This window comes from Diplotaxodon limnothrissa, linkage group LG20 (genome assembly GCF_057381915.1).
Source record: "Diplotaxodon limnothrissa isolate DT_005_m linkage group LG20, D_limnothrissa_male_GT1.1, whole genome shotgun sequence".
Lineage (NCBI taxonomy): Eukaryota > Metazoa > Chordata > Actinopteri > Cichliformes > Cichlidae > Diplotaxodon > Diplotaxodon limnothrissa.
This window is the reverse complement of record NC_140615.1, coordinates 13,630,315-13,647,690: the sequence shown is the minus strand read 5'-3', so window position 1 is coordinate 13,647,690 and position 17,376 is coordinate 13,630,315. Positions and strand designations below refer to the sequence as shown.

The 17,376-nt window shown below is 38.1% G+C and overlaps 1 protein-coding gene and 1 non-coding gene across 3 annotated transcripts in view; one reads left to right on the top strand and one right to left on the bottom strand.

Annotated features, from left to right (window-relative positions):
• calcrl2 (calcitonin receptor-like 2) overlaps window positions 1–7,520 on the top strand; it is a 39,625-nt gene extending 32,105 nt beyond the window's left edge. The window contains exons 10-13 of one of the 2 annotated variants that reach the window (XM_085344389.1): window positions 994–1,060; window positions 2,936–3,154; window positions 3,379–3,420; window positions 3,596–7,520. In XM_085344389.1, the coding sequence (XP_085200515.1) occupies window positions 994–1,060; window positions 2,936–3,154; window positions 3,379–3,420; window positions 3,596–3,874 (607 nt within the window). In that variant the 3' untranslated portion in view covers window positions 3,875–7,520. The remainder of the gene's footprint in view (window positions 1–993; window positions 1,061–2,935; window positions 3,155–3,378; window positions 3,421–3,595) is intronic. The other variant, XM_085344390.1, reaches the window with a different exon arrangement.
• Window positions 7,521–8,514: 994 nt separating this feature from the next.
• trnaq-uug (transfer RNA glutamine (anticodon UUG)) lies at window positions 8,515–8,586 on the bottom strand. Its single transcript has one exon. It is a non-coding gene; the product is annotated as a tRNA-Gln (tRNA).
• Between the last annotated feature and the right edge of the window lie 8,790 nt (window positions 8,587–17,376).

The window sequence follows — 17,376 nt, the reverse complement described above, 5'->3', positions numbered from 1 at the left end:
ATTCTTGTATAGAAATATTTGACTGAAAAATGTTCAACAAACTAAGGTCAGTATATAATGGATATAAGCTAATGACTGACAAAGCCTGACTCGCTGAGAGTAATTTGATTCACTGTAATCCACATGTACAAGCTGCAATGTGACCCATTCCCATAAGCCACAATCTTTACAGCCTGCGAAAACACTGATAAAGATTGTGGCTTACAGGGATAGTTTATATAGCGACTATGTCTACAGCAGCTTCGTAAAAGATGTTTTGCCATCATCATTATTATAAGCAGATGAACACCTTTGACATTAGTTGAGTAAAATATATTGTGGTATTATATTTTTAATTTGTCAGTTATAGTTTTTGGATAATTTGATAGCTCCACCCCTTCCACACCTTTATTTTACTTGCTACGTGCTTTTTTAATGTAGAATATTAAGTTCACCTGATACAGTCACATGGTTTATATTGCTGGATTCATCACAGTCAGACCTTCTCCCCCCAAAAATGTTTGGTGTTTACTGATCTTTATATTTTTATATATGTAGCACTCTATTCAATCAGTCCATCATGATATTTATATTCTTTTTTTCAGATACGTAGAAGAACCCTCTGCCCACATCTGTCACATCTACTTTGGTTTGAATCAGAGCTTCCATTATGAAATTTCTCCCATCTGAACTTTGTTCAGAAGTTTTTAAAATTTGGGGAGTTTTTTTTTTTTTAGAATATCTGTCAATTTAACTGCTTTTTCAGTAAAATATTTTTATACAATAAAACATAAGAGACTATATAAGAATATTAAAAAAAACACTGTGATCCTTTGTTCGGCCTCCGGTATGGACTCAAAGAATAAAGTGCTTTTGCAGGTCTTTACTCTAGCCTCATAGTACAGTCTTTTGTTAAGAAGAATTATAAAATATAGAATTATCTCATCAAATTGCAGTGTTCATTGAGTGTGGCACAAACGATGAACAATGATTTCCTCTTTGTGTTTGTTTCAGGTGCTGGATTAGCACACACACTCAGCTGCTCTACATCATACACGCCCCCATTCATGTTGCACTCATTGTGAGTTGATAACAGTGCATTTTAAATATCTTTTACCCAAATTTTAAATATTGAGTGACAGTTCATTACACTGCTGCACACTCTGATACATGAAATAGACAATATACCAGATACACATTCATTTATTAACAGAGAGATCAAATACGCTGTGTCAGCCTTTAAGTGCCATGATAAATATTGCCAGCATAATTACAGTAAAATGATAAAATGCTAATAAAATCATAGCTTTGGCACTAGTTTCAGAACCTGGATGTCATTTTTCAAAACGCTAAAAACAAAATTCTCATTCAAAACACTGCATTTGCGTTCATATGTTTTTAAGGAAAACTGGTACAGTTTCACTGTTTAGTTGTTTAGAAAATCATTGAATATTAGAGTACATGCAGTACACATATGTCGTTGCTGTAAAAGAACCAGTAGAGAGAATACAACAGATGCAGTGGAGTCAATGAACAAATGTTAAATTTACTAATGAAATCCACTGTAAGATGAGGAGAGCCTCTGCTATGCACCTCCTAGATGAGTTGCTCCAGGCATGTTCCACTCAACAGGAGGTCTCTGGGGCAGACCCAGGACATGCTGGAGAGATTACATCTCTCGTTTGGCTTGGGAAAAAACTTAGTCTCCAATTAGTCTGCTGCCCCCACAACTGGGACCCAGATAAGTGAAGAAAAATAGCCGACTAGATAGATAAAATACACTGTAAATAACAGCGTGGTTCCCTTTAAATGAAAGCAATTTGCTAAAAATAATATACATATTGGAACATATTGGAAAGAACCTTTGGCGAGTCCAGGCCCGACACTTGTCTGCTGTTATGTTGCATGTCTGGAGGATGATCACTTGTTGATGCAGATGCCTGTCACATATTTTCTACTTCCATGTGGGGAAAAATCCTCAGTCACACAGAGGAAAGGAGAGTGCATGGGCAAGTCTATGATGGTGAGCTGTGGATGATCCTGAAACCATGGCTCCAGCTGAAAGCATCATGCAAATTAACATTGTCCCACACAGTATCACAGAATTCCCCAGCAGTCCCAAAGACCAGATTTAGCTCATAAAGAATGCTACAAGGAGCTCTGCATTGTATGAGCCAACACAAGATCTGCATCCCACCACACCATCTTCTAATATAGCAGCAGACATGTGATGTTGGCCTCACGTTGTCAAGATACTGTGATGGTGTTCCACTGACCAGTGAAATTCTGACCTCGCTCTTTGTCTTGGCTTGTTGGAAGCCTGCCTGAGCCACAAAAATGAACTTAAGAGTGTTTTTACTTGCATCCAGAGCCATAAACTGAACATACTTAATGGTCTGTTGCTTCTCTATGTCTGCATTTCTCTCGAAAAGCACATAGTAGAGCTGTTTTAGGGAAATTGGGTACCTTTTCAGCATATGTGCAGTGGTTGGGATACTTACAGATTCCACATTGTTGAAGTTGTCTTCTGATGCAGAAGAAGCCAATCACGGCCAACTATTGTTCATCAGTTAAGAGTGTGTCTCTGCCTGGTTTAGTGTCAATTCCACTGGAATAATTACAAGAGAAAAAGTATTACTGTAGAGCAGATTTGGCCTGAAAACATGTTACACATTAGCACGTAGTACCCAACATGACATCCAGGTTCTGAAACGAGTGCCAAAATGATTGTATTAAACTGTAAAAGGCACACAATGTAGACAGTAAGTAGTCATGTATTAAACTTCAGTCTCCTTAATTACTGGGACTCCAGTGCCACCATCAGGCCACTTGTTGTATTTTCCGTATAAAAGATTTTTTTTAAAGCCTCATAATAAACATTATGTCTCATTCTTTTCATCCATATTTGTTTTAACCACATATATTTTTCTCTATCCCCCTCCATCCATCTATCCAGGTGAACTTTTTCTTTCTCCTGAATATCGTCCGGGTTCTGATAACCAAACTGAAAGAGACACACTGTGCTGAGTCCACGACCTACATGAAAGCAGTTAGAGCCACGCTCATCCTCATCCCTCTGCTGGGAATCCAGTATATCCTCATACCTTGGGCGCCGAATGGACGCATTAGCCACGCTGTCTATGAGTTCTTTCTTAACATCTTCACTCACTTCCAGGTACACTCAAAACAATGGCACACTTGAGATACATTAAACTCTGTGATCAAACCAAAAGAGTGCTTTCGACAACATGCAGTGACAAAGAGCACTTTTTGCTCCTAAAACTGCATAAATAAGCACTGTGTATTAATATTAACCCATTCCAAATTTACCATGTATAGTGCTCTCACTAAGAAATGTTTTTTTACTGCTATTGAATCTGTCTGGCTGTTATTTTTCAGGGACTCCTGGTGGCATCTATTTTCTGTTTCTGCAATGCTGAGGTATGTCTAAGAAATTTTCAAAGTGCTAAACTGACTAAGACTTCAGTCATGACACAAATAATGCAGATTTTTTTTTACTCATTCGATATAAATTCTGTCCGAATTTCCAAAATGTTGACTTAGAATTGGCAAAAGAGCATAGATAAGATGACATTTATTCACTGTTGATGTGCAGGCTCAAACAGCAGTGCGGAGGAAGTGGTTTCAGTGTAAATCTGCCTGGGGCAAAACCGGCTGGGGTGAAACACCTCTCACCAACAACCACTTTAACTACCACACCAACTCTTCCATCACCGAAACCAGCCGCATCACCATGAACGTAGAGCCGTCTGCCAATGCACCTTCGGAAAAAAAGGACTCGATCTCCGTGGTGCCGCAAAACGCCAGCAGGAAGAAGAGCAATGCATGCACCAACGGGGAGATAAGCAACATTCTGGAGACCACTCAAATCTGATTGGATAAAACACAGAGGTGACGGTTTTAGTGCCATATACACACACACACAACACACACACTGAAAAAAACAGGGACTGACGGAGAGTTTTCACAATAAATGTTAGGTTTTGTATGTATGTACATAATGTCTGGAGAGCGATTTAAAAGCATGTAATGTGTAGCTCACACAGGCACATTTCTACGCTTACGTTTTTGGACTTTTAGGAACTGATGAAAAAAACAAGCGTTCATCATCGTCGTTCATCATATCCAGTAATATCCAGTAATCGTATTGTAACGTTTTGTTATGTTGCTGCAGTCAAGTCAAGTTTCAGTTGTTGTTTGTTTTTTGTAGTTTTCATCAGAATAGAGAAAGATGACAATCCTGACACTGTATCTTAGATGCAGTTAGGAAAATAGATTTTTGGACAATGACACATCTCTACACCACCAAACACGATCTACAGCAAATCAAACAATCAATATGCGATTAATAAAAGTATTGCATTAGCTGTTTAGGAATTCTAGCCATTTTATTACATTGTCCCCTATTTTCTTTGAGTAATTGGATAAACCAATTACTTTAAATTTTAATTTTAATTGAACAGTTTTTAAAGATTTGGATGAAAATCCTTTTGGAGTCTAAAAACTATGGATATCATCAATGGTGCATTTCCTTTGAGATGCTCTGCCAGGTCTTAACCGCAGCCACATTCAGTTGCTGCTTGTTTCCCTGCCGCTAGTTTTGTATTTAGTAACTGAAAAGCATGCTTTATTAGACTGAGATGAGGTGACTAGCTTGATTGTAGACTTTAAAATTATACCGCTACCTCCCTGAGAGCGTTCTTGGGTTAGCTAAATTCAAAGGGTCTTGCTAAACAAGGAAAGAATTTGCAATCATCTTCTTTAAGTTGCCTTTTGTGGGCTTCCAGATCTTTTAGAGCTGTTAATGGTCAGCACTACATTTTCTACTAAATGTAGTAGATTGTTGATTTGGCCACTTGAAAAGCTTTTGCTATCTGTCTGATAGGTTTATTTTTTGGGAATGATTTCCTCTTTCACTTTCATGGACACCTTGCGGGACCTCATATTGAGAGTTCCAGCAACTGCAATCAATCCAGATATTTTATCTGAAGCCTTATTTAAACCTCTGATAACTGTGTATTAAAACATTGCTCTTTTCTAAACAGTTAATGCATATTTTCAGGTGAGTGTTTGTGTCATTAGTTGCCCCATAGAGCTGCCGAATGCTTAACTGTATATCAGAGTGACCAAGTGAATGTCGTAGCCCAGAGATGTGATTTTTTTTTTTTACAAACTTTTATTTAAGAAAGATAAAAACACCTCATGTTGTCTTGAAAGCCAGCATCCTCATTTAAGTTGTTTCACATATTAAATTTCACATCACAGTGAATCCTATAATAGAGCTGGAATTTATTACCAGAGGGAGTGCTGTGCCCAGAGAGTTTGGAAAATACACTGTTATAGAACTAATCTGCCCTATACAAAATGCAAAAAAGGCAAAATGCTGTAATATTTAGTTTGAGTTGGCTTTTACTGTAACAATGAAAAAAAAAAGATGTTAATTTTTTTTTTCAAAACCAAATGATACAGAAAGGCAGCTAACTAGACATGTAAATCTAAAAATTATATCCAAAGTTTAAGCTAGCTGGCCCAATAGCTGCAGCTGGATAATCTGAAACTTAAACCCTACGTATTCTTTAGCATTTTGTCAAAAAATACCAATTTTGGTAAATTGAAGTGGCGTTATGGTACTTCATCACCTAAGTAAATGACACAAGCAAACCCACTGAGGTGAAAAGCTGAACCAAGTTAAAATTTAGCAAAATGTGAAGCTAGCAACTGCTATGCTAGCTGTTTCTTACACAATGTAATTCAGTTAGTTCAGTTCAAGAGAATGTAAGGTAAAGACTAAACAATATTGTGTGTTGTTGTGGTTTAACTAGACTTGTCGTGACTAGTTATAGTTTGGAGTTTTATCCCTTAACTTCAATCTGTAACTGAGCAGCCAGAATGTTGGGGGTTTTTGGACAGTCAGCAAAAGAGCTAAAATACAGGAGTGGTATTTTATTTTTCAAAACTTTATTTACATATTATCCAAACTATATTTACATATGCAAAAAAATATTTCTTTTGCTCGTCTTTTCTCATTGTCTCTTGCTGAGCTCCGGTTTCAGTTTCTCTACAATGAGATTAGAACTAGAACGGCTCAACTAGGTTGGCTCAAAACTCTGAGGCTGAGGTTTAAGTACAGGAAAGGCTCAGAGAAGTTCCATAAATAGTGTGTGCACTAGACCCTGACCAATTTATCGGCAGACCAATACTATCAGCCAATCTCAGCCAATCTGTTGGTACTGAAGACATTAAATATAGTTGATAATTCAAATTTGTAAAAGAAAACAAGATGGAGAGCTACCCTTCAACTATGTCATGAATGTTGATGATGAATATTTTGTCCACCAGGGGGCACTCTGCAACTTCCCTGTTGGTAACACACCTGTTTGGAATGAAGCAAACACAACAACCAGCTGGGTAGAGCATATAAAAGTAAATAAATAGCTACACACAACAAAAATATAAGGAAAATCTATTCATGTTTCATGTGTTTAAAGGGGGGGAAAAGGAATGTTGAACTTTAAACCACCAATTGTTGGTATCAGACGATTTGTTTCTTCACAAATTCCCCACTACTTTCTCGTGAACAATGTATGAAAAAAAAGCACTTATTTAATGTCTGCCATTAATGTTTCTTTTATAATTATATTACTTTTATTGTAATGGAACAGGTTATACTGATCTGATGTAAAGCTTTAATACCCTGAGGTTTCAGATGAAACGAAGATGAGCTTTTGTCTAACTTCTGTAGACAGGAGAAGAGTTTGTGCGTAACAGATGTGTGTGCCTTTTTTGTTATAGTTTTTCCATAGTGTTGCTGTTTTATTATTTCAAAGAGTGCTTATTATTGTTACACAATGCTTTCCCCCTCCCTTTGCACAGTTATGCATTTACAGTGACTTTACAGAAATACAATTTAATAGTAGTGCACTGTATGTATCCTGGCTACAGTCCACTAGAAAACTGAACAAGTCTTATTGTTAAAGGTGAGCTGTTAGCAAATGTATTTAGCTGTTATTACAGCATGCATACACACACATCATAATAGAAAAACAAAGGCTCCAGTGTGAATATAGTGAGGTAACAGGAAATTAACTAAGCATGAGAAAGAGCTATTTCACTTAATCCCACCCACTTGGGAAGTGCCTGCTCAGCAGAGAAACAACTGTCATGGATGCATTTGCAAAGCAATTTGAGAAACATTCCAATAAAGTGCCAAAACAAATTTTCACTTCAAACATATTACTCTAAGGAGCTTGGAAAGAAAAGCGACTCAAGGATGGTCGTTCACAGTGGACATAGATAGCGTCTTTCACTCCTCTTTCAAGCCATCTGTCTTCAAGAACCCTAAAGAACTCCAGTCGTGTTTCTTTCACAGCTGCTTAGATCGCCATGACGTGGATGACTGAGAACCTACACAGACAAACATAATACTGTATTTATATTTTTAACACTGCCATTTATGTGTGGAAATAAATTTGTGTGACTATAATCCAGCTGTGTCTGTTACTATTCTATACTTTGGGTTATTTTGGGAATATTTGTAATTTACACAAGTGTTTCTGCTGTTATTTTACATACTTATGCTCAACTATTTTCCCATCAAACTATTTTAACTTTTGCTAGTTACTTTATTATTTGGCGTATATTTAATATGGCAATCTGTGTGCTACTTTATTTCTTTTTTGGTTTGTTTATTATTTATTTTATTTAATATATCTTATTTAGTGTAAACCAACACTATATAAAGTAATTAAAATAAGTACTATTAACTTTAACAGCTAATTGAGATTATATGTTGGGAAATAAGCGGTTTGCTAGGATGACCAGCATCAAAATGAAACGTTTCCTGATTTATTAATGAATTGTGCAGTAAAATATGTATTAGTAAATTTGTGTACACATTAATATTTCACCTTTAATACACCAATTCATTGTTTGATCATTTCCGAGGACCAAAATAGTCACTGAAATGCTAAAGTTAATTGAATAGTTAATCCAGCAGCTAATAGGGAAAGCAAATTGCAATTTTAAATAGATTTAGGTTTTATTGAGAGTTTAATGTTTAGAGTTTTTTCTGTAAATTCGTTTTTCATTAAAGGCATTTGTTAATGAATTGATAATTCATTTAGAATTATTCATTTAGATTTCCATTCCATTGACCATTGACCTCTGTCAATGGCCCCAGGGTGGCTGTGGCTACAATGTAGCTTGCCATCACCAGTGTGTGAATGTGTGTGTGAATGGGTGGATGACTGGATGTGTAAAGCACTTTGGGGTCCTTAGGGACTAGAAAAGCGCTATACAAATACAGGCCATTTACCATTAGATCATCAAATAACAAATCACTTGGTTGATACGATAGGACAATCTTCCCCAAGTATTTAGGTGTATAATACATTATTTTGTAAAATATCTTAAACATGGGCATACATCTGCTTTAAGGTTATTCGCTGTTTTCTTAGTACATGTCGATTTTCTGAAAGAAAACCGTATTTTATTGTACTGTAGTAGAAAAGGACGAGGTCCCACCGAGATTTGAACTCGGATCGCTGGATTCAAAGTCCAGAGTGCTAACCATTACACCATGGGACCGGATGGTATCGCCAGTGTGGGTCGTCGACTTTTGAAGAAAGTGAAGAGACTCTCTGCTTAAAATTTTAGGTGTATTTGTCTATTTACGTTCAGCTACATTACAACGACACAGCTGAAACGATGACATTAAACTGTAATTTATGTTTATAGCTTTTTAAAGACAGCTAACAGGATATGAGTGACGTTAGCTGCAAAGACATGTTGTAAGTTTTAAGCGAGCTCCTTTAGCTAACTCAAACATGCCAAAGACTGAAAAGGCAGCGTTGATTCTATGCGCTTTTTTTTTATATGAGTAGTAGTTTACGTGTACTCAGTAGTATAACTAGCTAGCATTACAACACAGTTCTCATATGAAACGCCGCTAACCTTAACCGTTGCTTCCAGGTTCATTCTTACCGCACACGTAAATTACTTTGGATGCTTGAAATGAACTGAATGATAAATGAGAAAGCAGGGTGAGAATAAAGTACATATATACATCTGTTATGTTATGTTATTATCATTAGGTGTTGTTGGTTATTGCTGAGTTGTAGTAACACAATACGCCACGTGGAGGCAGCAGAGGATGTGTTTTTAACCACACTCCACACCGTCGTCTACTTCTCTATGTTTTTGTATCGTTTGCATTTTTATTATATAATTTCACTAAAACCGTGCTCTTTATTGGGCTGTACAGGAAGGAATTCCACGCATATTAAATCACCACCCCCGGATGCTTTGTTGAAAATGCAGGTAATCAGGCAGGCTATAAGTTCTGTCCCTACACTGTTTAAGCTATTGTAATGACATTTTCCCCCTAAATGAGATTGATTATATTTTAATCAAACCTAAAAATAAGTTTCCACGGTCACTGAGCTTATGCACTACAGCCGAATAAGCACGACTGGTTCTGCCCCAGTTGTGCAGACCTAGATAATTACAGAATGCTGTGGATCAGAATCAGAATACTTTATTGATCCCTGGGGGAAATTATTTTTTGTTACAGTGCTCCATTTTAAACCAACATTAAGACAAGACAGACAATACGCTAACTAAGAATAGTACAATATATACATATATATACATACATACATACATACATAAGTCACTTATAAATAAATATTTGGAAAAGAAACATGTGTAGCTGTAGCAGCAAACAGTGTGTTAAGTGGATGCGTTGTACAGGGAGATGGCCACAGGCAGGAATGATTTCCTGTGTCGTTCAGTGGTGCTTTTCGGTAATCTCAGTCTCTCACTGAACGAGCTCCTGTGACTGACCAACATGTCATGGAGTGGGTGGGAGGTGTTATCCAACATTGTCTTTATCTTGGACAGCATCCGCCTCTCCGACACCACCTTGAGGGAGTCCAGCTCCATCCCCACAACATTGCTGGCCTTACGGATCAGTTTATTAAGTCTGTTGGCATCTGCGACCCTCAGCCTGCTCCCCCAGCATGCAACAGCATAGAGGATCGCACTGGCCACCACAGACTCATAGAAAATCCTCAGCATTTTCTGGCAGATGTTGAAGGACCTCAGTCGCCTCAAAAAATAGAGACGACTCTGGCCCTTCCTGTAAAGTGCTGTGGTGTTTTTAGCCCAGTCCAGTTTATTGTCAATGTGTACTCCAAGGTATTTATAGTCCTCCACAATGTCAACACTGACCCCCTGGATTGAAACAGGGGTCAAGTGTTTCCTGGTCTTCCTGAAGTCCACGATCAGTTCCTTGGTCTTTGCCACGTTGAGCTGCAGATGATTCTGCTCACACCACGTGACAAAGGAGTCGACCACAGCCCGGTACTCTGTCTCATCATCCCTGCTGATGCATCCAACCACCGCAGAGTCATCAGAAAACTTCTGAAGATGGCAGGTCTCTGTGCAGTGGCTGAAGTCTGTGGTGTAGAGGGTGAAGAGGAAGGGGGAGAGGACAGTCCCCTGTGGTGCCCCTGTGTTGCTAATCACCTTGTCAGACACACACTGTGGGAGACGTACATATTGTGGTCTTCCTGTCAGGTAATCAACAATCCAGGACACCAGAGAAGCATCCACCTGCATCGCTGCTAACTTATCACCCAGGAGGGTCGGCCTGATGGTGTTGAAAGCACTGGAAAAGTCAAAAAACATGACCCTCACAGTGACAGGATGAGCTTCTCTGTATAAGCTCTGCAAGTCCATCCAATACAGCTCCATCCACACATAGTGTAATAGAGAGGTGCTATGGTGATACATTCACTTGATACCCCACAGCTTATCTATACTAACAGCTTAAAGCAGCCATACTCGTTACAATCTCTAGCATGTGAGCGGATGCCTCCCGCTTCACCTTCGGCCCCATTAAAGACTGGTTTTAATGCACGTATGTTTAAGCAAACAGGCCACTTGGTTACACTCACATTCGACCTAAGAAGGATCAGAGGGAAATCAATGTGGTGTTGAACTTTGGATGCAGGAATGTGAGTGAAATCAATTTAGTGGAGTGTTTGTTGCAGATCATCCTATACTGTGGTAACCCCTATAGAAGTAGGTCAGCCACACAGAAGGAAATAGATAAGATATCATTTCAATCTTTATTTTGAGAACAGCCCTGATAGTTTTAATTTCACCCAATTATCAAATGCAGGGTCATTATCGATGTGCTATGTTTATCTCTACCCAACTTAAATTTACACACACATTTATTGACATTTTGAAAGTTTCATGATCAAAGATCATTTGAAGCATTCGAGGTGAAAAACTGCTGAGTGCAAGCATGAATAAATCCCATATGCACATCACATGTGAGCAGGCACAGGAGTAGATGAGCCTCTTTTCTTTTCCTTTAATCCCAGCCTGTCAGATTTAGGCTAAATCCTGTTTTAGTGATAGTCTCAGTTCTTGTCCAGGCAAGACAAGATGGTATGCGTGGCCCTTCAGTATGTTCTACACACTATACACTGTTTCATTTTTCTGGAATGCGCTTTTACAATGTTTATAGTTTTAGTATTTTTAAGTCATTTTTTTGCTATAGTATGCATCAGTAAAGTTTATTTTAATCATGTGTGAACTGGGGTAGAATCAGTGTTACCAAGTTAGCACATAAACTATTGATGAGTGGGTCAGTGGACTTATTTTTCACCCAGTTTTCACATCTATTGACTTAATACTGTTTCATGAGTCAACAGCTTTAAAAAAAAACAGCTCTATCAACACAAATCAGTTACAAATCAACCATCTAATCTTTTGAAGCTTTAAAAAAAACCTCTTTCATGTATAACACGTGCAGTGCACTAAAATGTTCAACCTTTATTTAAGAAATTGGAGGCTGAGCTTAAGGCATTATCATTATAAGAACATGTCTGACAGACAAAGCCAGCAAGTTCATGCTTCAAAGAGAAACGAAAAGAGCTGCCGATCATTTTTAAGTCCTTCTTAGCTGTAAAATGATGGCTCCTTCCTAACTGCTGCTGCCCTTCACTATTACAGTGAGGAAAAGAATGAGTGAAGGTAACAGGTTTCAAAAGCATTAAGTGAATCATTTCTTAAGATGAGCATGAAAAGCATTCTGAAAAAAACATTATTTTTAGCTACTAAATTGTAGCTGAATTATACCTGTGTTACAATAAATGTCAAAGCTTTAATTCAGTGTCTAAGCTAAGTGAGCAATGTCACTGCTTAGTTTGTGACCAATCAAAACTGACAGCATAAAGTATTTGCTCCGATCGCCTAAGTCTCTCTTTGCAAACACACTATGGACAGAAAAAGGAGTTCAGGTATTGCAATACTGCAATACATATTTCAAATCTGCAAACAGCGTCTTTAGCTTTCATGTAGCTCTTCGGGCCATAACTGCAGATATCATCGTCTAGCTGGGGTTTGTCTGGTCTGATTTTAAAGGGGTGTGATTTGCAAAAGGTGGATTACTCTTGAGAATATTTGTTATTGATTTAAAGGCTTGGTCTTATTAAGGCTCATCTTTTGTGGCAACATCACAATGGGATAGTATTCCAGTTTTTCACAGGAAAAAGTGTCAATGAAAGGTCTGGCGAAAGACAATGAAATAAGATCCCGCATTTGCAGTAAATCAGGAGAGGAAAAAGACAGTAAAGCACACTGTTTCTTCTGAACTTCAAATTTACAGGCAGGCACCTCAGCTAACCCCCATTACTCTACGCAGGTGTGCTTTGCAGCATCTCTTAAGATTTGTGATCTAGCTCTTTGATGGCTGTGCAGCCTCTCTTGGTATGAATACACTCGCTCCCTCTTTGGCATTTTAACTGAAGCGTGTCCAAATTTCGCCCTTGCAAGCCATCACATATTTAATCTGATATTCTGTGATGTTAGCCAAGCTCGTAAAATGTAAGGTGTGCGGCTCGAGCAATGTGGGTACTGCAGGTGCTGCAGGAAAGAACAAATGCAGGCAGCGTCCAATGGGTCACACATGAACGACACTTTTTTGGTTATAAAAAAAACTATACCTCAAACATGCACTGTGAAAAATGTGTGAATCTTTTTGTGTAGAGACAGGCATATTTGCAATCCAGATCTCCAAACCCCACAAAAAGCTAAAAGATGTGTTTTTTTGTATTAGCTAATTATAACGTACAGTAAAAATCACAGTGATTTAGTGGTCATTAAAATGTGTTCAGAATTGGCAAATTAACGACCATTCATCTCATGAATCACGACACACTGCTCTCCCTCACATAAACTGCCATTATATATCAAAAGTATTGGTATTGGTGATACTGGCCCTGTATCTGGCATCAGATTGGTGCCAAAATGTGCAGTATCGCACAGCAATATCTTCAACCACGCTAAGGGTACAGCGTCTTGGGATGGGATTACATTGTATCCCTAACAGGATGAATCTAAACAACTTTTAACAACAATTACCAAAATTACGCCTTTCCCCCCCTAATCTCCAGAAAATCTGTTCATCTTGGTTAGTTTTCAAAAGGCAAAGAGTGTAGAGCACTTGTGAACACCGCTATGAGGCAACAAGCCAAAAACATATTTCCTAGCCCTTCAGTGTACTCTGGTGTACTGTAGATATTATTGGTGTCTCAGCCTGCTGTGTCACCTCTTGGCTGTACATAGTGTCCTGGCCATGATTGTGACCTTAAATGCTCTGACTGGATGCTGCAACCTGATTTCCATCCAGCAGCAAAGCAGGCAGTCAGGCAGGGGTCAGTGTTTATGTAACTCACACAGCTTCAGATAAGCACCTTTGGACTCACGCCCCCCTTCTCAGCTTGCTCTTATAATCTCTCCTGATCTCACTCTAACACGTCTCTCGCTCCCTGCGGTTGAGATGTGGTCTCTTGACAAATTGATTTTCTTTTTTTTCACACAGACTCACAGTTACAGATCACTTTAGTTTTTCTCCCTGCTTTCGCAGTGATGGAAATTGTATATGAACCAATTACAACCTCTTCCTTTGTGTTCACTTCTGCATGGGCAGTGACTGCCACCCCCTTCTATGTCTCCGTAATGTCACTCTGTCCGCAGTGGTAGATGTGCAGGCCTCCTTCAGTGCAGTATTGTCACATGTGATCTAGTCACTTCCTGTCTGTGCTTCCATGCCTGCCTGGCCCTGGTGAGAGTCTCCCTGCCTGATTGCCACAGAGGAGACAGCAGAAACAGAAAGAAAAAGTAAATAAATTTAAAAAACCAATACCATTCTGGTTTATACTGCAGCGATACATAATAAAAAACTGAACATGTCATCCACAGATCAAACCTTCCTTGCTACCATGAGTAGAAATTTTGTGGGTTTTTTTTATTGTGACTAAACTTCAGTCACAGTAAGCACTTTAGTGAAATCCACACTCTAAATGGCCACTTAAAGCAAAATGAAAATGAAATTGTACTAAACCTTGCTTAAATATGCAACCATAAAGCATGTGCAAGATTGGCAAATTTATAATCACTAGAAAACTATGAGCAGTATCTCAAAATAAGGCTCTGAGAATGTTCTCATTTCAGGATAATGAGATGAAATTGAAACCAGAAGCAGCGCAAATTGTAGCCTTTCCGCTAATACTCGCCTTCTTTCTGTTTTATTTACTCCGACTTCACAGTGGTTTATTTTTGTATCATCTTTACTTTCAGTTACTGGATCACTCTGAGGCTTTATCTAATATTCTAAAAATAACAATATTGTAAACACAGCAGCCAGGACATCCCTTTAACCTTGTTTTCACGACTTTGTGCAGATTGCCTAGTTCTCTGTCTTTTGTCTGTTGCAGCTGTTTCACGTATTGACTTTTTGTGTTGTCATTATTTTACATAACAAACATGTACAAGTATAAAGTGAACAGAAATAATCTTACATTAATCCTAATTTAAGATTCTCTTAAATTCTACAGTGAATACTTTATATTTAGTGTCATACTTTTAGGTGTTGATGTTAATCTATTACATTATTGCTCCATATATATTCTTCTATTTTTTATTATTTTTCAGTGTGATTTTTCTGAGCAGTACAAGAATTATTCTTTGGGATAAATAAAGTTTGATCTTTTTATCAAAATTTGTTTGTTTGTTTTTTTAATCTAGAAAAATAACTCACAAAAACTCAGGCAATATATAAAGTTTGATGTCAGTAGCTATGACTGTACATCAGATCCTTATCAGTGCTAATGCTAATATGTGTGCCATGAATGTTATATTAGCACATGGCATAATCTTCTAAGTTGCCTCTAAGTTGATCCCTTCCTGCATAGGTTGAACATTTTTTTAAAACTTCACAAACCCTTTATCTCAGTGAGACTTTGATGGCTTCAATTGCGTTTCTTTTGTAACCATCGGTGAGAACAATACATGTCGAGTTCTGTGATGGTCACGTGATGTGAAATTTAGAGCGTGATCAGGGGGCTAAAATTGCCTCGCAGTCTGCTGTTGTTCCTGGGGGACCTGAGCTAAAGGACACAATAGTTGCACTACAAAGGCCCAAATGTAGATGATGGCAAATTATTAGTTACACGAGAGCTTTCACAACTTTTCCACCTTGCTCAAAGCCGTAATGTATAGAATTATAATAATTTCACAAATTCAAGCAAAAGAAAAAATACTAAATACTTTTGCTACACTGGAGACAGTCACCATGAAGAGGGGCATTATTAATCTGAGCTCCCCTGCATTCAGAGTGATCACAGAGAACTGTGGATTTATAATGATCATTTATCACATTAATTGAACGTGCTATATGTTTATTCTGAGGCTTCATGAATCTGCTCATAGCGAGGTCACCTGATTTGGTTTCCCTCCATTGATACATATATATATCAGAGAGAGAGCAATCATTATGATGTGGCATACCTATAAACAGACTATAAACAGACGTGTTCTGATTGTAACCACATGCACTTTTGACAAGTCATTAAAAAAGCATATACTCGTGCATTTTAAACGTGTTAAAGAAAAAAAAGCATAACCACATTAGGTGAGGCTTTTGTGCCAGGCTTAATTTTGGTTTTAATCTTAGTCAGCCTGACTAAATTAAATCCGAGGCACATATCAGCCTCAGAAACAGGCATGTGACCTATTTTTGGCCCTTCACTATATTTTAAGAAGGTACACAGTTCTCAGTAGTGACAGCTGCCGAACACGTCTTCCTCCTCCATCCACAGAAAATATATGACTGGATATGCCCAGAGTTGCAATTCAGACTGCTCTGATTTTGATTCTTAAACTGGAACATTTATGTGTCTCATCTTTTCTTAAGTGTCCTCTTTACCCAACATTAAACAAGGTGCTAAAAAGTTATGAGGAAAGCCTTGCATGGGGAGATTAATAGCTAACAAACCAGGAACATGCTTGACTCCAACGTTCTTTTTAAAAAATGTTTTTTTCATTGAGGCCTTTGTCATTTCTCTTACTCATTAAAGGCTGGAATTCTGCAAAACACATTTTAACATTGTTATTCATAGGATGAAAAAAACCTCTTTGACATGTCAAAGATTAGTCAAGGCTAACTTTTCACTGAATAATAATAATGAAAAAGTGCAGAAATACTTTGCTTTCCTTTAATTATAATCTTTTTGTTGCTTCTGTGTGTTCTGTCACCATTTCACAGATGCAAGACTTTTATCCAACGGCATCATTATGCATCCTCACACCCCAGGAGCCACTTTCCAATGGGAGGCTCGCTCTCAAAAAGAGAACTATTCAAACACGGTGCAAGACAAACACCGCTCGTTCATTCCTGTGGAGCAGAAAGAGCTCTAAATCTGTCTGAAGCTGTGATTTCCTCCAGACTCCATCCAGGTGGGACGCCTCTGATAAAACCCACAGACTGCATACTGTACTGAGAAGAACTCCCACAGACAGGCTCACACTGTAAGCAAAGATGTGTGCGTGCGTGTGTGTGTAAAATAGTGAGGCTGCCTTGCAAATCAAATGGAGTCATAAGGGAAGGCGTCTAAGGCAAGAAGACACATCAGAGTATTATTCTGACAATCGTTTTGCAAATCAGCATTTGAATATTAGTTACTATCATGCAAAAAAGGCCATTTGGATCAAAACAAGCAAAAATATATTTTTGCCAAACGAGCTAATTTTCTAGTGATTCTTATCCTTTGCTTGTTTTTGAACCTGGTATGCTACACTGCTTCACAAGATCTGTAATACTGCCCCCTGCAATATAACACACACAGTATATACCATAAGTGGCCAGGATAGTGTTAAACTTGCTGCTCCACTGCGGTAGTTCAAGGCATGAAAGAATTTAGTCATTTTGATTCCATTGTTGATATCACTTATTCTTAAAAGTAATGCACTAATCACATTTTTCTGTATAATGACCTGAAACACATTGCCTCATAATTACCA